This window comes from Natator depressus, chromosome 2 (genome assembly GCF_965152275.1).
Source record: "Natator depressus isolate rNatDep1 chromosome 2, rNatDep2.hap1, whole genome shotgun sequence".
Taxonomy (NCBI): domain Eukaryota; kingdom Metazoa; phylum Chordata; order Testudines; family Cheloniidae; genus Natator; species Natator depressus.
In genome coordinates, this window is record NC_134235.1 from 188,891,443 (window position 1) to 188,918,592 (window position 27,150).

Here is a 27,150-nt window from a genome sequence, read left to right on the forward strand (position 1 = left end):
TGTTTAGGTTGTGATCTACCACAACTCCCAGATCCTTTTCAGTAGTGCTGCTGCCAAGCTACTTATCCCCTGTTCTGTATTTGTGCATTTGGTTTTTCTTCGCCATGTGTAGCAGCTTACATTTGTCTTTGTTGAATTTCATTTTGTTGTCTTTAACCCATTTCTCCAGTTTATCAAGATCCTGCTGAATTTTAGCTCTGTCCTCCAAAGTGTTGGCAACCCCTGCCCCCCCCCACCGCCAGTTTTGTGTCATCTGCAAATTTGATCAATATGCTCTCTGTTCCTACTTTCAGGTTATTAATAAAGTTTGTTAAAGAACACCGGACCCAGCACAGATCCCTTTGGAACTCCACCTGAGACCTCCAATCTGACATTTCATTAAGTTACTCTTTGTGATTGTTTAACCAATTGTGTATCTACTTAATGGTAGTTCTGCTAAGCATGCATTTCTCCAGCGTATTTACCAGAATGTCATGTGGGACTGTGTCAAAAGCCTTGCTGAAGTCCAGATATATTATGTCCACTGCATTTCCCCCATCCACCAAGCCAGTTAGCGTGTCAGAGAAGGAAATCAAGCTGGTTTGGCATGATTTGTTCTTGTTAGTTCATGCTGGCTGCTAGTGATTACCCCTTCTGCTATACCCGCTACCTGATTTACGAGGACACAAATCTCATCTTTCTAGTTCACAGAATACAGTGCCTAGCAGCTGGTTTTGTGTTGAATCTTCTCTTCGATTTTACTTTCTTATGCTAATGAGGGATCAGAAATTAGATCATAGGATATGACCGTGATGGTGAATAATGTAGATCATTTAATCTGACGATAGCTAGTTTTAATATTTCTTGTTCCACGATAAATTGAGAGACTTCAAACCATTTTATACACACTAAACCTCCCAAACCTTTTTTGCCAACAGGGTAAAGCACCTCATTTTAGTGGAGCCATGGGGTTTTCCAGAGAGACCTGACAATGCTGAACAAGAACGACCAATTCCAATCTGGATTAAAGCACTAGGAGCTATGCTGAGTCCATTTAATCCATTAGCTGGGCTCAGGTTAGCAGGACCCTTTGGTGAGTGCTAATTAATATTTGTTAAAGTACTATTTCTATTTATTTTAAATATGAATACAAAGCAAATATTTCATTAAGAGGTTGTCTTCTTATAATTGCTAATTGCCTTCTTATAAATAGTTTTTGGCCCATCATTTATTTCATAAAGCATCTGGAGCTACATCAACCGTCTATCGTGAGTTTAAAAAAAAAAAAAGTGGAATTTCTAGCCTTTGTTTACATTTGAACTAACTGTATTCTTTAAAATATATCTATATATATATAATATAATTTAATATGCAAACCAGAAAGAGGCTTTTGCATGTTTTAAAAGCTTGACTAAGGTAATTAGCCTTTTGGACATATTAATTTGTTACTTTGCAAACAAGATTATTCTTTGAAGTAGAAGCTTTTCTAATTTACTTAATAGGACTATTCGATTAGCAAGTAGTTGCACAGAAATAAAGCTAACAAATGATGCCTCTAACTTAAAAATTCAGTTTAGTTATTCTTAACAGTATTCCACTCTTTTTTGGGAATGTAGAAATTCTAATTTAAAAATAGATTGCTGTGCCAAAGAAAATTTTCTCTAAAATGCAACCGGTTCGTCTGTCTTAGACGTAAAAAACCACAACAATCCTAGCTTCTGTTGTAAATCTTCATGAACATCTGTTCAATTTTTTTGCATAAGGAATGGGTTTCCTTTCTTCCTATTATATAGTGGATTAACTGTACATTCTGACTTTCTGATGAGGGGGTGAGATTCTTTCTGGTGAGGGGATGAGACTGTTAAATCCATTTATAAGATAGAAACTCCGTTACTTGATTTAATGTGGAGTATTTATTTTTTAAATTATTTAGACAACATGCACAAAAAAAACTATCCAAAGGTTCAAGTTGTCTTTGATAAACATTAAAAATACAAACTAATTTGATCAACAAAAGCAAATGCAGCCATCTTCTTAAAACTGAAAAGGGAGATGACCCTCACACTCCAACCACTGATCTCAGCACACACCAATATATCGCAGCTTCCTTCTCTCACCCTACATTCCAGGAAAAAGAGATTTGGCAATGTGGACTTAAGATCAATAAACTTGGACTTATGACCGAGTGGAAAGTACATTCCAAAATTGGGCTACCCACGGAAAATGCCCTGCAGGTAGTCTCCACTTTATTGAAGTGCAGGCACTTCATTTGAAGCAGGATGGTACACAGAAATAAGCAGTCTCTCAAATACAAGGTCCAAAGCCAGTTTTGGGGTTGTAAATCTAAAACAGCACTTTAAACTCTATGTAGAATACTACGTACAGCCAGTACAAATAACTGAGCATTGGTGTCATGCTCATGACTAAAACCTCCATTTAATAAGTGAGCTGCAACCTATTGTATTAGATTCAGTTTCTGAACTGATTTAAAGTGTAACCCGACATAAAGTATATTGCAATAGTCTGATCTCAAGGTTATAACAACATGGATCACGGTGACAAGTTCTACATAAATGGTCATAGCCTTTTGGCCTGAAACAGGTAGGGGAAGCAGCATTATGATCACTGCTGTTGCTGTGACTGTTTACCAGCATTTGAGGATTAACCCTTACCTCCAGATTATAAACCCAAGTCATAAATGGTGAGGTCACATCTTCAGTTAAAGATGGAGCTATAGTCTTTGACATGTCTTCAGTTTGCTACCCCCGTTTACTAGCACCAATTCTGTCTTATCTGGGTTGACCTTCAGCCAGCAATTCCTCATTCATGCCCCAGATACTGGATAAGGCATTTAATAATGGATTATGGGTAGGATTTTCAAAAGAACTCAGCAGTGCCCTAACTCTACTATCATTGAAGCCAATGGTAAAACTGTTGTTGAATTCATTGAGAGTAGAGTTAGGCCAATGCTGAGCCGTATGATTACATACACAAAATATGTTAAAATAACGTTCTTTTAAGGTTGCAAAGTCAAACAGTTGAAAATGAAAAGAAAGCTAAGAACAATATCTTAATGAATGTGTACAAAAGGACAGAATGAGGATTGCATGGACAACTTTAATTCTGACATTTCCTAATTCTCAAGTGCTTGGTTTTGCACCCAAAATAATGTTATTCTTATAATGTAGTTTTTGTATGTAATTTCCTAGAGAATGTTTTTTTTTAAGAAAAAGGTTTTAAAAAAAACCCTTAAATTCAACTACTATAGTTCCCACATCATCCATAGGGTTCAGCCAGCAAACCTCCAGCCCAGACATCTACCTCTTGAGCTATAGGACTAAATAAATTAGCTGGCAACAGGAGAAGGCTGTTCCTCCAAGAGGAGGTTATGAGCCACTGAGGCCATATGCAAGGTCCAGGAGTTGCAGGAAGGAACCTGGCCTGGCTATCTTCTCCAGCACGTCCTCCCTGCAAGGAGTTGGTATGCTCCTATCCCATGTAGAGTCCTCAGGGTGGGGAATGGTTTGTTGGAGCCATGTGCTGGTTCTGGAGAATTGGCTTAGTGGAGCCTGGCCCAGCCCAGTTCCTCTATCTTGACCCCTGTGGGGGTTGGGGGGGTGCAGCTGCTGCTCTGATGCAGTTTGGTGCCCATTCTTTTTAGAATGTTTGTGTCCATTTGTTTTGATATCATGCATGATGCCAGAATTTTTCTAAGGAACGCAAATGATGGAAGGGGAGATAGCGACTTGTCCAAAGTTATCTCAGCCACAACCTCAGTACCTTTTTATAATGGGAAAATGTTAGTCAACCTAAATAAAGGGGGTCACTACCAGCTCCCGATAATTATTTTTTAAACTTCTATTTTTTTTTTTTACAGGGTTAAGCCTTGTACAGCGTTTAAGACCAGACTTCAAGCGAAAATATTCCTCTATGTTTGATGATAACACTGTTACTGAATACATCTACCACTGCAATGTACAGTCACCCAGGTGAGCATAAATTTGCCAAAATATTTTTGAAATTAATCTGTTTCCTAATTCAACAGCCACCCTTCTCCTCCTCCCTCAGTGCTTCCAGTAATGCATGCGCACTGGCTTTTTATTGTAAAGTTGTTTGTTAGGCTGCTAGCATTTAATGTGTTAATTTTAAAAGCAAAACATTATTGAACTTTGCTTGTTCATTTATCTATTTGCAATCCTAATTTTAGGTCCACCAAGTTTGATTTTGTTGCCTTTTTTTTTTTTTTTTTTTTTTACTTTGGATGAGCACTTGGGAGCTAAGTTTCAATCGAAAGGATGTTCTTATAAGAATGCCCAACTGGGTCATACCAATAGTCTATCTAGCCTAGTATCCCGTCTTCCAACAGTGGCCAGCATCAGATACTTCAGGGGTAATGAACAGAACAGGGCAATTTTGAACCGTCCCCTGTCGTATAGGCCCACCTTCTAGCAGTCAGAGGTTTAGAGACATCCAGAGATGGGGTTGCATCTGTGACCATCTTAGCTAATAGCCATTCATGGACCTGTCCTCCATGAACTTACCTAATTCTTTTTGAACCCAGAATCTTGTGTTGCCAACTTCACATAGCAGGAAGTCACCAGACAGACCCCGAAAAGTCACTAGATGTAGCTGTTTAAGCACTCAAAAGGAGTCAAAAATGTCACAAAATAAAATTTCTAGAGAATTGATTGTGTGTGTGTGTATACACACTCACCCAGGCAAGTACATTCACAAAATCATTCACAAGCAGCTCAATAGTGTTAATAAAATCTATTCCATGTTCTTCTTACTACATTCTGTTTAACACCAAGTCAATGTCATTATGTTTTAATTGAGCATGTCCTCGGAAGCAATCGCATTCCAGGGCTGCTTGGGCTGAGATCACTGTAATCTGCAGGTGAGAAAAAAGTTTATGGAGGATAATTAATATTTTGCTAAAGCCAGGCACATTTTGGAGAGAGCAGCAAGATTTGGAGAGAGCCAAGGATTGTTTTTATCCAAAGGTGTTCTTTCTCGCTGCTCTGTAGTAGGTAGTGTAACCTGTGATGCAGGGGAAGATCACTAATGAAGCGGGCAGGGCGGGGGCGGCAGGTTAGCCGGCAAGGCGAGCCGCGCGGATGGAAGGTGTGGTGGGATGAGACAGGACCATGTGCCCTAATGGGGCGGGGGGGACCGTGCCTCAAGGGATGAAGCCCTTACCACAGGATCATAGGAGGAGCTAGCTTGATTTCAGTTCCCCTTTACTCCTTCCCTGACTTGGCCTGGGGTTAGCAGCCCAGCCGTTTTCAAAATATCAGACCCTGGAAGCAGTGGGATTGGGATTAAATCTACCCTCTTGGCTCCCTGCAGCATCGAGCTCAGGTCAGGTCAGGTGAATGCCCTCTTCCCCCTGGTTCTGGATCTCCCTTTCACTAACCTGTCAGCTCAAATTCAGGCTGGCAAGAAAGGGAGGCTTAGCTGAAATTAACCAATCTCAGCTGACCTGGGATGTGCTGTCTACTACGGAGCAGCAAGAAAGAACACATTTGGGTAAAAGCAAGTCCTGACTAATATGCTGCTCTCTTCAAAGTGTGCCTGGCTTAGCAAAGTATTTAATTAGCCTCCACAAACTCCCTGGAATGCAGTTCCTTCCAAGGGCATGCTCAATTGAGACATAATGACATTGACTTGGTGTGCAACAGAATGTAGTAATTAAATTTATTAATCTTATTTGGGTTATTGCTGATTATGTACTACATATATTGCGTTACTTTTAAACCAACATTTGTACTTTGGATAATATAAGCATTCTACGCAGATGCACAGTCAGTCTTTTATATGTATTATTATTATGTATTACATAATTTTAACATGAGCTTTAATAAAAAACTTTAAATCGGTAAGAAAAATAAAAAATAAATAAGAGCATGGAATGTATTTTATTAACACTGTTGAGCTGCTTGTGAATGATTTTGTGACTATACATATTGGTGACTTCTTTCTCTGAATGCCACTGTAACTGGCAGTGAAAGTCACTAGATTTATCACCGGTGACTTTGAAACTTATTTTCTCGCTAGGGAAACCAAAAAGTCACTAAATCTAGTGACAAAGTAGCTAAGTTGGCAACAACACTGGTTATACTTTTTGGCCTTCACAACATCCCCTAGCAATGAGTTGGACAGGTTCAATGTGCATGAGTGAAGAAGTACTTCCTTATGTTTGTTTTAAACCTGCTGCCTATTAATTTCATTTGGAGACCCCTGGTTGTTGTGTTATGTAAAGGGATAAATAACACTTCCCTATTAACTTTCTCCACACCACTCATGATTTTATAGATCTCTATCATATCTCTTCCCTCCTCCAGTCATCTCTTTTTAAAGTGGAACAGTCCCACTCTTCTTAATTTCTCCTCGTATGGAAGCTGTTCCATGCCCTAATCATTTTGTTGCCCTTGTCTTGTACCTTTTCCGATTCTATTATCTTTTTTCAGGTAAGACTACCAGAACTGCATGCAGTATTCCAAGTGTGGGTGTGCCATAGATTTATAGAGTGGCATTAACGATATTTTCTGTTTTATTATCTATCCCTTTCCTGATTGTTGCTAACATTCTGTTAAGTTTTTTCACTGCTACTTCACATTGAGCAGATGACTTTCAGAGAACTCTCTATGATGACTTGAGATCTTTCTTCAGTGGTAATAGCTAATTTAGACTCCATAATTTTGTATGTATAGTTGAGTTTCTTTCTAATATATGTTACTTTGCACTTATTTCATTTGACGTTTTAAGTGGTGAAACTGCTTTCAAGAACATGACTGTTCCTTATGGATGGGCAAAAAGGCCAATGTTACAGCGGATCACTCACATGCATCAAGATATTCCTATCACTGTGATTTATGGAGCACGTTCTTGTATAGATGGCAATTCTGGTAGTACCATCCAGTCTCTGCGACCAAATTCATACGTAAAGACAGTGGTAAGTGAATTTTTCTAGCCCTTGTTTTTTCCTTTTATATGGGTTTGTGTAAATTGTGTCCATTCTTTGCCCTATTTAGTGCCAGCCCTGGAATGGTAGTCTTACAGTTTAAAACTCTGGATAGGATATCTGATTTGATTTCTATAACAGAAAAAGGGTGGGAGAAAATAAATATTCCTCTTTGAGTGCTTACACATGTTCATTCCAATGTAGGTATATGCATGTCCAGAGCACAGTTGCAAGAAATTTTTCCCTTAGTGGTATCTGTTGGGTCGGCTTAGCGCCCTCTGGTGTGGTGCACTCATATCGCCAGTATAAGGGGCCCTGCCCTGCTTCAGTTCCTTCTTACCACCCGTGATGGTTGCTGAAACCTCTCATTGCTTAGGCAATCTCCTTATAGTGGTTTTCCTAACCTTTTAGTGTAAATAATTCTCATAGTTTTTAGTAGTTAGTTTTTACATAGATTGGACGTCTCCGCTCTTAGATAACAGAGTTGTCCTTTGTCCCAGTGCCGAGGCGTGGGGTTTAAGCCTTGTGTGTCATGCAGGAGGTCTGTGCCTTTGAGCAACCCGCACTCGAGCTGTCTCAAGTGCTATGGGGTAGCTCATAGGAAGGACCGTTGCCAAATTTGTAAAGAGTTCAAGCCCCGGACCGAGAAGGACTGCTCTTTCAAAGGTCCTCCTTATGGAGACAGCTTAAGAACAGATTCAGAGCTGCGCTCAGAGTCAGCACCGAGCACCTCTGCCTCAGTGCAGCGTGTTCCTCCATCAACACAAGTCACCCAGCACCGATCATCTTCACCGGTGCCAGGAGAAGAGCTGGTCTCTGGTGCAAAAGGACAAAGGAGACCAGGAGAGGGAGAGACCTGTGCTGGGCCTCTCTTCATCCCTGGTGCCACATTGCCAGGAGCCCACAGTCCCGGTATCAGAGCGTCCTACGTCACCCACTCAGGACCACAGTACTGGGTATTTTACGGTCCCGTTGACCCCCAAAGCCTTTGCAGCTGAAAGGGATCTTCTAACCCTGCCAGTACTAGGCTCCCTGGAGGGTCAAGACTCAGCTCCATCAGTGCCCCCAAGCAGCAGGGAATTGACGCCAGCACCTCAACCAGAACTGTGTCAGATGTCCAAGGGGTAACCCTTGCTGAGAGCCTCAAGGGCCCTTGAGCAGCCTTCTCCGGCACCCAGGGGCATGGCACTGCCTTGGTCTCTGCAGCGTACCTCTTAGTCCTCAACGGACTCAGAGGCGGAAGTGTACTCCCCCGCCTACTCCCCAGGCCATTCCCACTCCATCATGGCACTGAGTTCATAGGGGCCTCTGGGTGCATGGCCACCATACCCAGGGGGCCCAACTACCATGCAGTGGCCTTTTTGGAATCATTGGGGGTTTCACCCACCTCAAGCTACCCTGTCAAGACGCTCTTATTCGGTCATCTCGGAGGCTAGAGCACCTTGGTACTGTGCAGAGATACTTCGGTACCAAACACTGCACCAAACCCTAAGAGGAAGCCCTGCAAGCTCCTGCAGACAGCAGAGGCATCAATTGAGGCTCCCCAACAAGCTTTAACTGCCTCCTCCTCCACTCCAGGTGAGGCCGCAGTGGCACCTGGGATCTCTCCACCTCCAGATGGCCATAAGGGGTATCAGGACGTACTAAAACAGGTAGTCTCAAGCCTAGGGGTTCAAACAGAGGTAGTTAAGGAGGTGACACACGGCCTCCTGGATAGTCTGTCACAAGCAGGCCCATCCAGAGTGGCTCTGCTGCTACACGGTGCCATCATGGACCCTATTAAAGCCCTGTGGCAAACTCCTGCCTCCCTTCCCCTGATGGCAAAATGCTCAGAGCATAAATACTTTGTTCCGGCCAAGGGGTGTGAGTTCCTCTTCTCCACCCCCATCCCTCCCGGGATCATTGGTGGTTGTGGCACCCAATGAGCAAGACCACCAGGGACAGCAGAGCTCTGTGCCAAAGGCAAAGGACCCTAAAAAGCTAGGCCTCTGAGTATAAGGCTTACCCATCAGAGGGCCTGCAACTTTGTATAGCAAACCAGCAGGCCCTGCTGGGGCACTACAACTTCAACATGTGGGAATCCTTCCCGACCCCAAATATGGCGATCAGCTAAACCCTAAGCATGTGTGCAAGACTCACCAGCCAGACACCCAGTCCACATTGGTACTAAGCTTAAATAATGCGTCTCCCTCCCTGGTATTTATCCCTCTGATATATTTATAGAGAGCAATCATATCTTTCCTCAGCCTTCTTTTGGTTAGGCTAAACAAGCCAAGCTCTTTGAGTCTCCTTTCATAAGACAGGTTTTCAATTTCCTAGTAGCCCTTCTCTGTACCTGTTCCAGTTTGAATTCATCCTCCTTAAGCATGGGAGACTAGAACTGCACACAATATTCCAGATGAGGTCTCACTAGTGCCTTGTAGAACAGTACTAACACCTCCTTATCTCTACTGGAAATACTTCGCCTGATGCATCCCAAGACCGCATTAGGTTTTTTCACGGCCATATCACATTGGTGGCTCATACTCATCCTGTGATCTACCAATACTCGAGGTCCTTCTCCTCCTCTGTTACTTCCAGATGAGTCCACAGCTTATAACCAAAATTCTTATTATTAATCCCTAAATGCATGACCTTGCACTCTTCACTATTAAATTTCATCCTGTTATGATTACTCCAGTTTACAAGGTCATCCAGATCTTCCTGTATGATATACCAGTCCTTCTCTGTATTGGCAGTACCTCCCAGCTTTGTGTCATCCGCAAACTTTATTAGCGCACTCCCACTTTTTGTGCCAAGGTCAATAAAAAAAGATTAAATAAGATTGGTCCCAAAACCGATCCCTGAGGAACTTCACTGGTAACCTCCCTCCTGCCTGACAGTTCAGCTTTCAGTATAACCCTTTGTGGTCTCCCTTTTAACCAGTTCCTTATCCACCTTTCAGTTTTCATATTGATCCCCATCTTTTCTAATTTAAGTAATAATTCCCCATGCGGAACCATATCAAATGCCTTACTGAAATCGAGGTAAATTAGATCCACTGCATTTCCTTTGTCTAAAAAAATCTGTTACTTTCTCAAAGAAGGCGATCAGGTTGTTTTGGCATGATCTACCTTTTGTAAAACCATTTTGTATTTTGTCCCAATTACCATTGACCTCAATGTCCTTAACTACTTTCTCCTTCAAAATTTTGTCCAAGACCTTACATACTGCAGATGTCTAACAGGCCTGTAGTTACCCGGATGACTTTTTTTTTTCCCCTCTTTTCTTAAAAATAGGAACAACGTTAGCAATTCTCCAGTCATACGGTACAGCCCCTGAGTTTACAGATTCATTAAACATTCTTGCTAATGAGCTTGCAATTTCATGTGCCAGTTCCTTTAATATTCTTGGATGAAGATTATCTGGGCCCACTGATTTTAGTCCCATTAAGCTCTTCGAGTTTCGCTTCTACCTCGGATGTGGTAATATCTACCTCCATATCCTCATTCCCATTTCTCATGCTACCATTATCCCTAAGATCCTCTTTAGCCTTATTAAAGACTGAGGCAAAGTATTTGTTTAGATATTGGGCCATGCCTAGATTATCCTTAACCTCCACTCCATGCTCAGTGCTTAGCGGTCCCCCTTCTTTCTTTCTTTCTTTTCTTCTTCTTTATATGGTTATAAAACCTTTTCCTATTGGTTTTAATTCCCTTTGCAAGGTACAACTCTATATGGCTTTTGGCCTTTCTTACTTTATCCCTACATGTTCTGACATCAATAAGGTAGCTTTCCTTGCTGATCCCTCCCATCTTCCACTCCCTTTATGCTTTCTGCTTTTTCTTAATCACCTCTCTGAGATGCTTGCTCATCCAGCTTGGTCCACAACTCCTCCTGCCTGTGAATTTTTTTCCCTTTCTTGGGATGCAGGCTTCCGATAGTTTCTGCAACTTTGACTAGAAGTAATTCCAGGCCTCCTCCGCCTTTAGATCCACAAGTTCCTCAGTCCAATCCATTTCCCTAACTAATTTCCTTAATTTTTTAAAATTAGCTCTTTTGAAATAAAAAACCCTAGTCACAGATCTATTTTTGTTTCCTTCCATTTAGTTTGAACTGAATTAGCTCATGATCGCTCGAACCAAGGTTGTCCCCTACAACCATTTCTTCTATGAGTTCTTCACTACTCACTAAAACCAAATCTAAAATGGCATCCCCTCTTGTTGATTCAGCAACTACTTGGTGAAGGAATCCATCAGCTATCACATCCAGGAAAATCTGAGCCCTATTATTATTACTAGCACTTGTCCTCCAGTCTATATCTGGGAAGTTAAAGTCTCCCATGATCACACAATTCCAATTAGTATTTACTTCATTGAACACATTAAAGAGGGCTCTGTTCATATCCAGATCGGATCCTAGTGGTCTATAGCACACCCCAAGCGCTATCCCAGGGGAGGCTCTAGTAGCGTTCTTCCCTGATGTGATTTTTGCCCAGACAGACTCTTATCCATTCCATCACTTCTTATTTCTTTACAGTCTACCTCATCATTGATATACAATGCTACTCTACCACCTTTGCCTTTATTTCTGTCTTTTCTAAACAGCACATACCCTTCAATACCTGTACTCCAGTCATGACTACTATTCCACCATGTTTCTGTTATCCGTATAATATCTGGTTTCACTTCCTGCACCAGTAACTTAGTTCCTCCATTTTGTTACGTAGGCTCCTCGCATTGGTGTACAAACATCTTAATTTTTGCTGTTTGGCTTCGCTCACATTCTTTACCCAATTAGGCCCAGACATTCTACTGCCAGTATCACCTATTAGATTGGTATCTATGCTACCCTTCCTCCTTATGTCTATTCTCCTACCCACGGCTGTATCCTTTATTTCTTCGTTTTCTTCCCTCTCAGTGTTAAAATCTGGCTTAGAGATTACCTGGACATCTCCCAAATTCCTAGTTTAAAGCTCTCTTAATGAGTTGTGCCAGCCTCAATCCTAGAAGTCTGTTTCCCTCCCTGCTCAGGTGAAGTCTATCCCGAGAGAACGGTCCTCTGTCCATGAATGCCTCCCAGTGGCCATACATCCCAAAGCCCTCCTTTATAGCACCACTGCCTGAGCCATCTGCTGATCATCATAATCTTGTCACACCTTTGTTGCCATTCTCTAGGAACAGGCAGAATCCCACTGAAGATCACCTGAGCCTCGATTTCCTTACGCGTCTTCCCCAGCCTGGCATAGTCTCCCTTCATACGTTCCAGTGAGAATCTAGCCGTTTCATTTGTTCCCACACGAAGGACAATCAGTGGATTCTTTCGTGCTCCCGTTAGGATCCCCTTCAGCCTCAAGTCCACATCCCGTATCTTAGCACCCGGCAGACAGCACATCCTTCTGTTCTCTGGATCAGCTCTGGTTACAGGCCTGTCTGTTTTTCTCAATAAGGAGTCCCCAATCATGTAGACCTGCTTTTTCCTGGTGATAGTGCGATTCTCCGGTCTATCTCCTGTTCCCTTTGGCTGCAAATCCTCTTGATTCCTATTCTCCCTTGCAATCCTCTGCAACCCATCACCTGAGAGGAAAGGGGTTCTATTCCCACTATTTCCTAATTCTGAAAGCCATGGGGGGTGTCTCAGACCCATTTTAGACCTACCCAGTCTCAACCAATTGCTAAAGAACCTGAAGTTCCACATGGTCTCCTTGGTCTCCATCATCTCTTCATTGGATCCCAGGAATTAGTATTTCACCCTCGATCTAAAGGATGCTTATTTCACATTTCGATCTTCCCTGTTCACAGACATTTCTTAATATTTGTAGTGAACCAAAGTCACTTCCAGTTCATGGTGCTCCCTTTTGGCCACCCTGCAAGTTTTTACAAAATGTCTGGCAGTAGTAGTGGCCTTCCTAAGGAAAAAGAGAGTCTACGTATTTCCATACTTGGACGACTGGCTGATCAAGGGCTGGTCCAGAACTCAAGTAGAGCCCGACATCCATCTCCTTCAATTAACTTTCTATGTATTAGGCCTTCTGCTGAACTTTCCTGATCCCAGTCTAAAAGATCAAGTTCATAGGGGCAAAACTCGACTCAGTGCAAGCGAGGGCTCTGCTTCCAAACGACCGATTCCTCGCAATTGCATTCCTGATACAATCTTTCCAAAGCCATCCAATCATGACCGCACAAAAGTGCTTGAGTCTCCTGGGCCACATGTCATCGTGTACATATGTAATGCAACATGTAAGGCTAAGACTCAGACCCCTGCAAGCCTGGCTAGCCCTGGTCTACTCCCTCTCTCGCCATCACCTGGACTCAGTTCTCACGGTTCCAGCCTCATCTTGTGACTGGACAATGGTGACTGGACAGCCCCACGGTATGCGTGAGGGTACCTTCTCAAGACCTTACCCATCCCTGTCCCTGGAATGTGACACATCAGCCCTCTGTTGGGCAGCCCACTTAACACCCATCAGAACCCAAAGCCTTTGGGCCCAAGAAGAGCTCTCCCTGCAGATCAATGTCAGGGAATTCAGGGCAGTATGTCTAGCATGCCAGGCATTTCTACCTAACTTGACAGGCAAATCTCTTTCAGTGCTCATGGACAATACGATGGCTATGATCTACATAAACAGATAGGGTGATGCGTTCATCCCCCCTGTACCAGGAAGCATTCTGCCTGTGGGTACTCTGCATCGATCATGACATCACTCTAGAAGCATCCTATCTTCCTGGGACTCAGAACCAGCTAGCAGATCACCTCAGCTAGTCTTTTTCCTCTCATCACGAATGGTTTCTCCATCCAGACATTGTAAGGGACATCTTCTGATGGCGGGGGACTCCCCTTATAGACGTGTTTGCCACCTGATCCAACAGGTAATGCCATCAGTTCTGTTTCCTGAGGGGCCACAGCCTGGGGTCTCTCGGAGATGCGTTCCTGTTACCATGGACAAGGCACCTGTACTGTGCTGTCCCTCCTATCCAGTTGATCCACTAGTTTCTGATGAAGATCAAGCGGGACTGAGCGTGGGGTTATCCTCATGGCCCTGGCAGCACTGGTTATTCATCCTACTAGGTATGTCCATGGAGACACCTCTGCAATCCCTGTCGCACACAGACATAATATCCCAGGATCACGGTCGACTGCTGCACCCAAACCTCATGTCGCTGCACCTGGATGACTGGAAGCTCCACGGCTGAATCCAGAGGAGCAAGTTTGCTCGGAACAAGTCCGCAAGGTCCTAATGAGCGGTAGAAAGCCTTCCACCAGAGCTACCTACCTGTCCAAATGGAAGAGGTTCTCCAGCTAGTGTTCACAACTGCCTCTGCAGTTTTCTCTGCATCTCATTTTAGACTACCTGCTGTCGCTAAGACAGCAAGGGCTAGCCTTTTCCTGAGTAAAGTTTCATCTAGCGGCCATCTCTGCCTTCCATCCCAAGATCGACAACTGTTCTATCTTTTCACATGACATAGTAGTCTGGTTCCTCAAAGGCCTGGAGATGGTATTCCTCAAAGTTAGGTATCCCACCCCCCGTGGGACCTAAACCTAGTCCTGTCAAAACTCATGGGACCCCCATTGGAACCACTGGCAACTTTCTCGCTGTTACGCCTCTTTTGGAAAGTAGCCTTCCTGGTGGCCATCGCTTCAGTCAGATAGGTTTCCGAGAAATGAGCTCTCACTTCAGAGTCCCCATACACAGTCTTTTTTAAGGACACAACCCATCTGCGACTGCACCCATTGTTCGTCCTGAAAGTTGTATCACAGTTTCATTGGAGTCAAACAGTTTTCCTGCCAGTGTTCTACCCTAAACCACATGAGAGCAGGGAGGAACAGCACCTCCACTCATTAGATGTTGTGTGTGCTCTGGCCTTCTACAATACAAAGTACCAAACCATTCTGCAGATACATTCAACTGTTCATAGCAATAGCAGAAAGGATGAAAGGTCTCCCCATTTCTGCACAGCGAATCTTATCATGGATCACTTTGTGTATCAAGGCATGTTACACCCTCACGAACATTTCGCCGCCAGCTAACTTAATAGCTCACTCTACAAGTTTGCAAGCCTCTTCTGCTGCTTTTTTTAGCACATTCCAATTCAGGACATCTGCAAGGCGGCAACCTGGTCATCAGTTCATACCTTCACAACGTACTGTGTCATTACACAACAGGCTTGAGGCAATGCCAGTTTTGGCTGGGCTGTGTTACAGTCAGCCTGCCCTTGATTTCCAAACCCACCTACCGGACAACTGTTTGTGAGTCACCTACATTGGAACAGACATGTGAAAGCACTCAAAGATGAAAAAACTGTTCCTAACCTTTCTGTAACTGTTGTTTTTCAAGATCTGTTGCACATGTCCATTCCAAAACCCACCCTCACGCCCCTCTTAAGAGGCGGTTGGCAAGAAAAAACTGAAGGAGGGCAGGGTCGGCAGGGCCCCTTATTACCAGCACTTTGAGCACCTGATACCAGAGGGTGTTAGAGCCGACCCAATGGATACCACTAAGAGAAAAATTTCCAGTAACTGTGCTTGGGGCGCACACACACCTACATTTGAATGGATATGTGCAACACATCTCGAAGACAAACAGTTACAGAAAGGTCAATAACTCTTCTTCTCCATTTTTTCCATGTGGGGGAACTTGGGCTCAAGTCAAAAGGAAGTTTGGTTGTGGCATTCAGAACTGAGCCACATTTCTTCCTAATTTCCAATCCAGGTACTTAACCATAGGGTCATTTTTCCTCTCTAAAAAAGTATGAACTCTACGGTGTTCTAATGAAATGTGTTTTGTAAAGAAAAGATACCTACAGTCTAAATTTACATACTACTTAATCAAGGAATCTTCAATATGATAAGTTGTTCCAATCATTTTGTGTAGTGCGAACATTTTTTATAAGTGGTAACTGTTTTCTTCTGAAGTTTTGGAAGTGCCCTCATCTGAATCATTGCAGAAATATTGAATTTTGTCATTCCAGCCAATGTGGCTTTATTTATATATGTGAGGAGAGCTACTCTTTCAGATGTGTGTGCTTACATCCTAGATTAATATTTACACACACACAGAGGCCACTTTTCTAATGAACTAAATGAAATTTACTATTATCATTCATATTCAGAATCCTACTAGACAGCTGTGACTGTTGAATATGGATGTACGAGTTACTTTTATGAGTTGATCAGATCTTAGAATATGCTGGATATCGTATTACTGTTGTGTGGTCTTCCGGATGTGACTGACCAGTAACTTGCCCAAACGTGTTCTAGACATAATATATTGTGGGTCATGAAGTTGAACAAAAGATTGTAATGACTGTGCACGTGTATCAGAAGTAGGTACACGAAGAAGGGAGTGTGGACAAGATGAGATTTTTCTCTCTTAATTTCCTGGTTCTATAATTCACTCATAAATACCGCCCAATACAGTATAGGAGGATTAGGGAAAGTCAAATCCTTCTAAAGAGCACTTCTCCTCTTCCTGAAGTAGTGACATGTTTGCGAATAAAAATATATTTATCAAAAGTGATCTGTTATGGCTTAACAAGCAGACTTCCTATAACAGAAGTTACTGTTAGGGAGTAGAAGGGTAGGACATGCGTGAGTCATGCAAACAGGTATAACCAGTCTGGTCTGGGTTTTCTGAGGGACAGGAGGGCTAATTTAATGTCCTATTCTAATTCAGGTTAACATTTTGTCAGCCAAGATGTGGGTTATAAAAGGCAAATGCAACACGGAAAGAAAAATGGGGACACTGAAAGGCATCCTTTAGGGTGACAGAGAGGCTTCTTCCAGTGTCTCCCCAGCAATGTTTATTCTAATATCTAACTAGATCTCGTTATTTCTAATTACATTTTATTTTGTGACTGTTTCTTAGCTTCCCAGTATTTCTCTTCTCTTAAGATAACTTGTCTCAATTCCTAGAGAGTTAGTAATCCAAAACAGTAATTGTCCCTCCGAAGTGCAAGTGAATTGTAATTTCAGGGAAGGCGGGCTCAAAAGGGGATAATGCCTCGGTATAAAATTAAGTACAAATTGTTCAGGTGCCTTTCCCATAGAGTACTGTAAAATGGCCTGCTTTACCAGTCTGGGCATGGAGAGAACTAAATTACAGAAGTATCAGGTGTAGTTGCAATGGCCCTTAGTTATATTTTTTTAGTAAAATTATCTATTCAGGAGGGTGCCAGCAGATGTGATTTTCAGCATCTGACTTTACTTTTTTCCCTGATTATCATAGCAGTTAATTTAGAAGGTTGAAATGACAAACAAGCTGCTGCCAGAGTCTAGAATATCCTCAGCAATTAAAGCCCTCAGTCAGTTCTTAATCATCTATTGTCGTGCTCTTTCAGTCTTTCCCAGAGCATACATTTCATAAGAGATGAAAAACATTCAGACATTCTGTGTTTAGATGGGAAGGAGCCAAAGAACCATTGTCCAGATTTTTTTGGGAGAGTTGGAGCTGCATTTTGGTAGAAAGCTTAACATGTAAAGCACAATTTCAAGTTGGTTTGCAGAGGCTCACTTCCACTTCAACTTTTTTGGCATTAAAGCAAGTTATTGAATAAACAGTAGTTTTACTCTTTTTTTCCCCTTTTGTTTATTCCTATGTAATAATGGTTCCTCAGTAGAAAGAACAAACTTTCTTCCTATTTCACCCTCAGTTTACACCTCCTTTGCAGTTGCTTGTTACCTCCTCATGCTGGAAGCCAGTCTCACAGCTGAATCAATATGGATTGAGTGCAACAGGCTGTGTGACAAAGTTCTTCCTCTGCCTTGGTGGGTCCTGTGCTTATTGGCAGATTTGCTTGCCTCAGAGATTCACTGCAGCCCTCAGTTTGGCAACTTTTGCTAGTGGCTCAAACCTGCCATCCACTCAGCTAACCTCATCACTGGCCACATGGGGGAACAGAGAGCAATCCCCACAGTCTGTGTTCCACCTAGTGGGTCAGGGACAGGCCAGATCCCTTTCCAATTTAGACCTTCCCTTCTGGTGTTTCTCACAGACCAGGTCAACTCCTCCTGTGTCCAATCAGGAGTTGGGGGGGGATGGGGGAGAACCCGGGCCCATCCTCTATCCCAGGTTCCAGCCCAGGGCCTTGTGGATATCAGCTGTCTACAATGTTCTCTGTATCAGCTGTGTCCCAGCTACAACTACCTGGGCTACTTCCCCATGGCCTTCCCCCAGCACCTTCTTTATCCTCACTGCAAGATCTTCCTCCTGAAGCCTGATCACGCTTGAACTCTTCAGTCCTCCAGCAGCAAACATTCTCACTCCTTGTGCACCCCCCACTAACTGATGGGAGGTCCTTTTTAAACCAGATGTCCAGATTAGCCTGCCTGCCATAATTGATTCTAGAAAGTTCTTAATTGGCTCCAGGTGTCTTAATTAGCTTGCCTGTCTTAATTGGTTCTAGCAGGTTCCTGATTGCTCTAGGGCAGCCCCTGCTCTGGTCACTCAGGGAACAGAAAACTGTTTATCCAATGGCCAGTATATTTGCCTTCTACCAGACTCCTGTACCCCACTGGTCTGGGTCTGTCACAGCTGTCAGTTTTTTAATCAATGTTCTCATCTAATGCACATTCTAACACTTGTTAGATTTGTCTGGTTTTAATATTAGCACTTGTAATGTACAGGAGCTGGCGCCAAGATTTAAAATGAAGGAACCTAAAGTTTTATAAGCTTCTACATCCACATTTAGATGTCTTAAGTAAGTGTTAGAAATTTTCCAAAGTAATGAGCACCTACCAGCTCCCATTGATCTCAGTCCTTTTAAAAATCAGGTTTCTGATTTAGGTGTAAAAGCCTGTTTGGAAATCCTGGCATGGTGTTTTTGTTCAGGGTGACCAAAGGAACTTGCCGTATGACCAGACATGGGGGAGAGTATGTCCTTCTCACTATGCAATAACAGACTCATGATTATGTGTGAAGGTTTGGATATGTATTTATTTTTATTTTTCCTAATGTACATTTTTCCCATGTCCTAGTGTTTCAGGATTTGTTGATGTTCTTGTTATTCTGACTTCTCGTTTTCTACTTCCTCCTCCCAGGCTATCCTTGGTGCTGGTCATTATGTGTATGCTGATCAACCTGAAGACTTCAATCAGAAAGTAAAAGAGATATGTGATTCTGTGGACTGACTGAATTCGGCTCTTTATAAAGTCTGATCATACATACAGTTTACTAGCAATACTTTGTAGAACATTACAAAAATTTAAAGAATGCAGAGCTAGTGGAGCAGGCTCTGTTTGCACACAGTTTCTTCCAAGAAGTCACCTGCACAGTTAAACCACTTAGTGCCTTTTGAGTGGGGAATATTTTAAATGGAAACCTTGTACAGTTTACTTTGAGACTTGTCTTTAAATATTTAGCGATGTTGTTTGCCTGTCTGATATAGTGAAAATAGAAATAACTAATAGTTTTTAAACTGGGAAAAAATTTGAATTGATTGAAATTTGCAAAATTTTGAACACTTTAAATTATGTTGCATTCTAAATCTACCATAAGAATGTCTATACTAAGCCACTATATAAATAATATACTGTATAAAGATATGACTTGGTTACTTTATAAACATTCATACTTGGTAGGCCAATGCATTCATAGTAAGAATGTGAAATTAATATATTTCTTCTCTTTCGATCCCAAGACTTTATGTACAATATTTTAACATTTTATTTTGGCATGATGACAGATTATGAAGCAGGTGTCTGGAGAGTGTCAGGGCCAAAATAATTAGCACAGCTTGTCATTGGAAATAAGGTGCGTTGAAGCTTACAGTACTTTTTTGTCTATTGGATTCTATTATATACTTCACAAGACATTCTTCCATGTGTCTAATCTCCTAGGAAGCTTCAATTTTAAGAGACAATGGTGTTGCTGACACTCATGCTTCCATTACAGATAAAATATGTTTGAATTTAATGACTTAAAATAAAGAAGTGGCCTGCTAGTTGCACAACCTATTTTTATGTTGATACAATTATCGTAAGGTCTGTTGCCAGCCCAAATCTATTGGTTTTAGAATTGCTCATTTTGATTAATACCAGGAAATAACTGTCTGACTAATGAGATTAATTCTGATCTTTTGCTTTTGATATTAAGCCTGCCATTTTCTCACAAATACAAATTAGACTGAAACTAGTCTAATTGGAAATGCAACAGAATATTGGATCTTAGTAGCATCCTTATAGGAATGGATATTACCGGAATAAATAGTATCAATGAAATAAACAGTAGCTTGTTTTGGGAATTCCTTCTTAAGTGTTTGACCAATTCAGTATTTCACAATTGGAGCAAATCTATTCTTTGGTTCTTTACAAAAGTGTAGTTTGACATTATTTTTCAGGTGCTTAGTAAAATACATTGAACAAAGTACTTTGACACTTTAAAGCCAAATTATGTGGTGTTTTTATTTTTTAAAAAAAGCAAGTTTACGTTTCCATTTGATTATTGGAATAACTACTGAAAGTATCTTGCTCCTTTATATAAAATATTTAATGTTATCACCTTCTAAAGGTTTGAAAAGAATCTCTGGATATCTTTGCTTTCCATATTATGATTACATGTAACAAATTTTCTCATAGATTGTATTCCAGTAGAGCACAGTCTTTCTTCTTACTTTACTTACATGGTGCTATGAAAACACCAAACAGTCCTTGTGATTGCCTTGACTGGTGGTACTTATTATACATCTAAATTATTTAATTGCAATGAATTAGTAAATTAAATTGCATCTTTAATTAGCAAATCCAGATTTATATAAAACAGAACAATATTTTCTAAAATTCAATGTTCAAAATGGAGATACAGAACATCACATACATTTTTGTACATAGGTCATAAATTGGCAGTATGACTGATTGGTTAATGAATGCCTTGTTGGTGAATAGTTTTTTTTCCATAATTATCAGTCTAATTTGCATTGATAAACTGAACTCAGCTGAACATTTTGAATTACGTACAGAAAGTGACACCAAAATGTGTGGTGTCTCTTTTCTAACCAGGAAAAGGTGGAACACATTGTTAATACTTTCAGATAGCATTAATGTAGGGAGCTCCAGTTTGTCACATCTAAGGATGTAAGGAAGGGGAGAAAAGTTCTATGCCAAACATGAAAATTTCTCTAAATAGCTCTTGTTTTTCCAACTCACTGTGCTAGTAAAAATCACTGTTTATGTAAGTTTTGCACTATTAAAAAAAATTGCATTAAATGCTTGTGTATGTTTTCTGCTAAGAATATTTCTGTTGGCAGTTGCTTTTCTAAAGATACTTATGTGACTACTTTTGATTTCCAGAGGTTAATTACAGAAATTGAGCTAAACCATCCAAAAATGTGTAAAGAGGAAATGTATAGGTTGTGTTAATTTTTTACACGTCTCAAACTTCTTAGCATTACTTTGTGCTGAACTGGAGACTTGAGTATAGGTTAACAGGTAACTGAAAGGTTCCAGAACTTTGGCTATGCATACAAAGAAAATGTTTTTGTTTGTGTGTGTTGTTTGTTAAATGAAAGGAAATGTTAGCTCTCCTCCTCCTCCTGAAGGTTAATACTGCAGTTTTGAATGTAATCATATTCTGATAATATGTTTCAGAGTAACGGCCGTGTTAGTCTGTATTCGCAAGAAGAAAAGGAGTACTTGTGGCACCTTAGAGACTAACCAGTTTATTTGAGCATAAGCTTTCGTGAGCTACAGCTCACTTCATCGGATGCATACTGTGGAAAGTGTAGAAGATCTTTTTATACATACAAAGCATGAAAAAATACCTCCCCCCACCCCACTCTCCTGCTGGTAATAGCTTATCTAAAGTGATCACTCTCCTTACAATGTGTATGATAATCAAGGTGGGCCATTTCCAGCACAAATCCAGGGTTTAACAAGAACGTCTGAGGAAGGGGGGGCGGGGGTTGGAAAACAAGGGGAGATAGGTTACCTTGCATAATGACTTAGCCATTCCCACACAACCTATCCTGAAGGATGACCCAACACTCTCACAAATCTTGGGAGACAGGCCAGTCCTTGCCTACAGACAGCCCCCCAACCTGAAGCAAATACTCACCAGCAACCACATATCCTTGCAACAAAGCCCGTTGCCAACTGTGCCCACATATCTGTTCAGGGGACACCATCACAGGGCCTAATAACATCAGCCACACTATCAGAGGCTCGTTCTCCTGCACATCCACCAATGTGATATATGCCATCATGTGCCAGCAATGCCCCTCTGCCATGTACATTGGTCAAACTGGACAGTCTCTACGTGAAAGAATAAATGGACACAAATCAGATGTCAAGAATTGTAACATTCATAAACCAGTCGGAGAACACTTCAATCTCTCTGGTCACGCGATTACAGACATGAAGGTTGCGATATTACAACAGAAAAACTTCAAATCCAGACTCTAGTGAGAGACTGCTGAATTGGAATTCATTTGCAAATTGGATACAAGTAACTTAGGTTACCTTGCATAATGACTTAGCCACTCCCAGTCTCTATTCAAGCCTATTTCCCCTTGTTTTCCAACCCCCCCCCTCCTCAGACGTTCTTGTTAAACCCTGGATTTGTGCTGGAAATGGTCCACCTTGATTATCATACACATTTTAAGGAGAGTGATCACTTTAGATAAGCTATGTAACTTGTCTGGATTTACAGTGTGGGCAAATGTACAAAAAGTCTATTTCACTTGTACCAATCAAAATTTGAACCTCGAGAAGTGAGAGGCTAGTGTTGTTTAGCTTCATAGTTAGCTGTTAAATACATTTTTTCCTGAGTGTACTAAAAGAGATTAGACCCTACAATGGCATATTCACTTATCAAATTAGATTTATAGAACAGTCGTCTTTTAGTATGAGTACCTTTATTAAACATGTATGAACTACAATGTGTTGGATGGTAATCTGTGCTATCTCAGATTCACATCTTTCCCCCCTGGATTCGTTCAAAAGTTGTGACCAGTCCTTCTTTTGGAGTCAGAATCACTTCTCAGTCAATTGGAGAAAGAATAGACTAGCCATGGAGCAAGATTACAGGACCAAGAACTAAACTGATTTTCCACAGGGAAGTAGAGAGAACTATACATAAGCTTCTGGCCCAAATACCAATTAATTAAAGTCTTTCTATGTACGCAGCTTCAACAGTGGCTATTGAATGAGACTGCACCGTAATATATAGTCAAGTGACAGACATTTTTACTAACCTCTGGAGTCACATGAACTACGGAGCCACATGAGCTACATTAGTGAGTTTATTTTCAGTTTTTCTTTAGTCTATACTAATATTTTTCATGTAGTCCTGCACATAAATTGCCACAAAGTTTCTATCCTGTGGACCACTTTTGATCTATGAATGGAGTGAAGTTCAATGGCCCATAATATGAAGGTTTAAGAGTCATTGCTGTAGGTGAAACTGGGCTCACACTACAACTTCTGTAAAGCTAAGTGGAGAGAGTTATCCACAACCCAAGATATTAGTGGGTATAGTGAGGTCAGAACAGACTAGAGTAGTGCTCTGCTACTACTTTTTGGGATAGTGGCTATAAATAAAAACTGGGTGAGGCTTTACTACAGTTTCACAAGCAAGGAACTGGATGGATGGGTGAGAAGAGCAGAGAGAAATAAAGGGAAGGAGAATATAGAAATAAGGAATAACAGGAACTAGAGATGAGAGTGAGAGAGAAGCAAATGGGAACAGAAAAAAGCATTGTTAGCTTCAAGAACTGGTTCAGACTTGGTTGAGGCAGGGATGCACAAATAGAATCTCAAGCAGGAATAGAGGTTATTTTACCTCTGTTTGGCACTGGTGCGACTGCTGCTGCAATATTGTGTCCAGTTCTGGTGCTCACAATTCAAGAAGGATGTTAATAAATTGGAGAGAAGAACCACAGGAATGATTAAAGGATTGGAAAACATGCCTTATAGTGATAGGGTCAAACAGCTCAGTCTCTTTAGCTTAAAGAGAAAGTTAAGGGGTAACTTGATTACAGTCTATAAGTATCTACATGTGGAACAAATAGGCTCTATTTAATCTAGCAGTTTAGGCTTCAGTCTAAATCTAGCAGAAAAAGGTATAACATAATCCAGTGGCTGGAAGGTGAAGCTAGATAAATTCAGAATGGAAATAAGATGTACATTTTTGACAGTGAGGGTAATTAACCATTGGAACATGGATAGGGAAAAACTACACAATATAAAAACTACCTGTTGCGATACTAGTTCTATATACAAAGCAGTGTGAAAATTTGGCATGCCCACTCTTGTCTCATGCATGTCAGGTTTCACAAACTAAAAAGACTTGTATCAGATTAGTATTTTGGGGGTAAACAACTAATTAGTTTTAAGAGAGAACTTGATAAATATATGGGATTGTATGATAGGATTGCCGGCACTGATGTGGGGGCTAGGCACAATAGCCTTGAGGGTCCCTTCTGGTTCAAGATTTATGTTCCTAAAATCTCATGCTGTGGGGCTTCAGTAGGGGTCAGGAAGGAATTTACACACACCTGCCTTTTTTTTATCTCTCACTAAAGCATCAGAGATTGGCCACAACTGGAGATGGGACACTGGATGGAGTGGATCGGTATTCTGAGGAGGCACTAATAATTCTTCAAGTAGGGGCCCTATGGATGCTCCACTTCAAGTGCGCATGTGCCTCTCGAGCCTTTGATCAGAGATTTTCCATTAGTGTCCATTTGGCCTATGCTTTATGTACAACCCCCATGCCATACTCCAAGAGTACATAGGGCTGCGCGGGTAAACCTCCCTTAGTTCCTTCTCTGCTGCCTCTGACTGAGACAGTGCTCTAGCATGTCCACCTCATGCATGCCTCAGTGTGTTTTGTAATTGTTGTTTAGTTAGTTTAGTGTTAGTTGGGAGAGGTTTCAGTTTTTCCTTACTCCCTTTTTTCTCCCCCATTTTTTCTGGGGAGCTTATTTGGCCTGGCTGGGTGTGCCTGGCTTGCCAGGTTTCAAACTCTGCCTCTCTTGTCTGAAGGCTATTCCAATCAGCGATGTTCACTCTGAAATGTATCCGTTGCTTGGGACAGTACCCTGTTTCCCAAAAGTGTAACTTTTGTCTGGCTCTAAAATCTAGAATTTGGAAGAATCTGAAGACTAAACTGCAGCTGCTGCTGCTGAACGCTCGCTTCAACCTGCTTCTGAGTCAGGAGACCCCGCTGTACATCTGACTTCAGCTTAGATCTCATCTAAGAAAGGGAAAATATCAGAGGACTCAGGGAAGTTTCCAAAGAAGAGGAGCTTGATCTCCCACCACAAAGAGCCACCTCCCAAGAAGTCCCAATCTTCTGCTAGGTCTGTGATGATGTAGGCCTTGACCTCTCAGCTTGGTACCATGGAGGCAAAAGACACTTCCTCTGGTACCAGTGGAAGAGGGAGATCCCAGACCACTTAGGAGAAACACGGCCACGGCAGAGCCCCAGTACCATCCACCTCCAGATCAGCACTTAGCAATAGTGTCTTCCCACTCAGCTCCATCCAAATCGAAGCACCCACGTTTGGTCATGGTGTCTATGTGCTCCAAACCAATGGTACAGCCTAAGTCAACTGCCTCATTGGTATCGACCCACTCAGTACTGCAGGAATTCCATTAGTTCAGGGACTCGTCAGTGTTAGATGAGCCGGAGGCCCCACTGCTTATTGGGTGCCAAAGGTTTCTTGGTACTGACACCCTAGTCTCCTGATTACCAGTGCTTCCCGGTACCATGGGATTCTCCACCGTTTTCTGCTGGGGCTCCCCAATGTAGTACATTGAGGGAGACATTCAAACATCTCCTCCTTGTCAGTGCACGGTTTCCTTTGCATCATTACAGGAACCCATACTTTGACAAAGACCCTCAACCACATCAGGGATGGTGGGATCAGTCCTGGGCACCACCCCTCTTCTATATAGGCCCTCCTCAATAGCCACACTGGGATCCTTGTGAGGTATATAGGCACAAATTGGCAGACCACTGGCTCAACTGCACCAGGAAACTAGGGTTACACAGTCTTCTCCAACATGAGGAGGGCTTTGAGGAACAGGAGCCTACCCCTCAAACCCCTAATTCATCTTTGTCTCCATACAAGGCAGTCATGCCTCCACCACATCAATGGCCAATTATTTTCATCAATTCCAGGATCTTGTGAGGAGGGTGGTGGAGACCTGCCAGAAGTCTCTTGAGGAGGTTAAAGACTCACATCACAAGGTCCTGGACATTTTGCAGTCAGCAACACTCACCTGGGTTGCGCTACTCATTAATGAAGCTCTCCTGGATCCAGCAAACACTGTGCAGCAAATTCCTGCCATTATACTGCCAACTTGTAAACAGGCTGATAAGAATATTATGTTCCCCCAAGGGCCTCAGAATTTTTTCCCCACTCCCCCACTTCCTTGGTGGTGGATGCCATAAACAAACAGGGTAGATGGCATTACTCCAGATCTTCTCCTTATGACAAGGACCAGAAAAGGTTAGACCTTTTGGGACGGAAGGCCTACTCATCTGCAACCCTCCAATTTCAGATCGCAAACTATCAGGCGATCATGGCCAAGTATGACTATACGAATTAAAAGCTTGCATCCTTTATTGAACATCTTCCACAAGAGCACAGCAAACACTTCCAGGCCATCAATAAGGAGGTTCAGTTATTAGCCAGAACCTCTCTCCTAGCATCCTTGCATGCCATGGACACTGCTGCTAGATCCATCTCCACAGCAGTTGTCATGCACAGGGTGTCATGGCTCCAGTTGTTGGGATTCCCAAAAGAGGTTCAGAATACTGTTGAGGACCTCCTGTTTGATGGTTAGAAGCTCTTCTTGGGAGCTACAGTCAAGTCCCTGCCCACACTGAAATATTCCATGGCCATATTGAGGTCTCTGGGTATATATGCCCCTACAAACAAGAGGAGAGTTAGCAGGTCCCAAACTACCCAGAAATTGGACCCAGCTCACTTCTCCGGGTTTCACAGAATCACCAAACCCATTAGAAAAATACAGATTCCAGAGAAAAAGAACTTCTTCGAGTGCTGTCCCTGTGGGTGCTCCACTCTAGGTGTCGGTGCGTCGCAGTGCCATTGATCAGAGATTTTTGGTAGCCGTGCCTGATCGGGATGCACGCGCTCAGCTGGGATCTCCCATCTTGTTGGAATCTTCCTGAGCACGTGCGTCCCGCACCCTCCTCAGTTCCTTCTCGGCTGTCCTCAGCTGAAGATGGGACTCGGGGCAGTGCTACTTTTCTTCCCTGGTCTCTG

At 42.1% G+C, this 27,150-nt stretch overlaps 1 protein-coding gene across 1 annotated transcript in view; it reads left to right on the forward strand.

Moving 5' to 3' along the window:
• ABHD5 (abhydrolase domain containing 5, lysophosphatidic acid acyltransferase) overlaps positions 1–21,154 on the forward strand; it is a 44,392-nt gene extending 23,238 nt beyond the window's left edge. The window contains exons 4-7 of the mRNA XM_074945604.1: positions 918–1,072; positions 3,857–3,968; positions 6,748–6,934; positions 18,959–21,154. Of these exons, the coding sequence (XP_074801705.1) occupies positions 918–1,072; positions 3,857–3,968; positions 6,748–6,934; positions 18,959–19,048 (544 nt within the window). The 3' untranslated portion in view covers positions 19,049–21,154. The remainder of the gene's footprint in view (positions 1–917; positions 1,073–3,856; positions 3,969–6,747; positions 6,935–18,958) is intronic.
• The last annotated feature ends 5,996 nt before the right edge of the window (positions 21,155–27,150 follow it).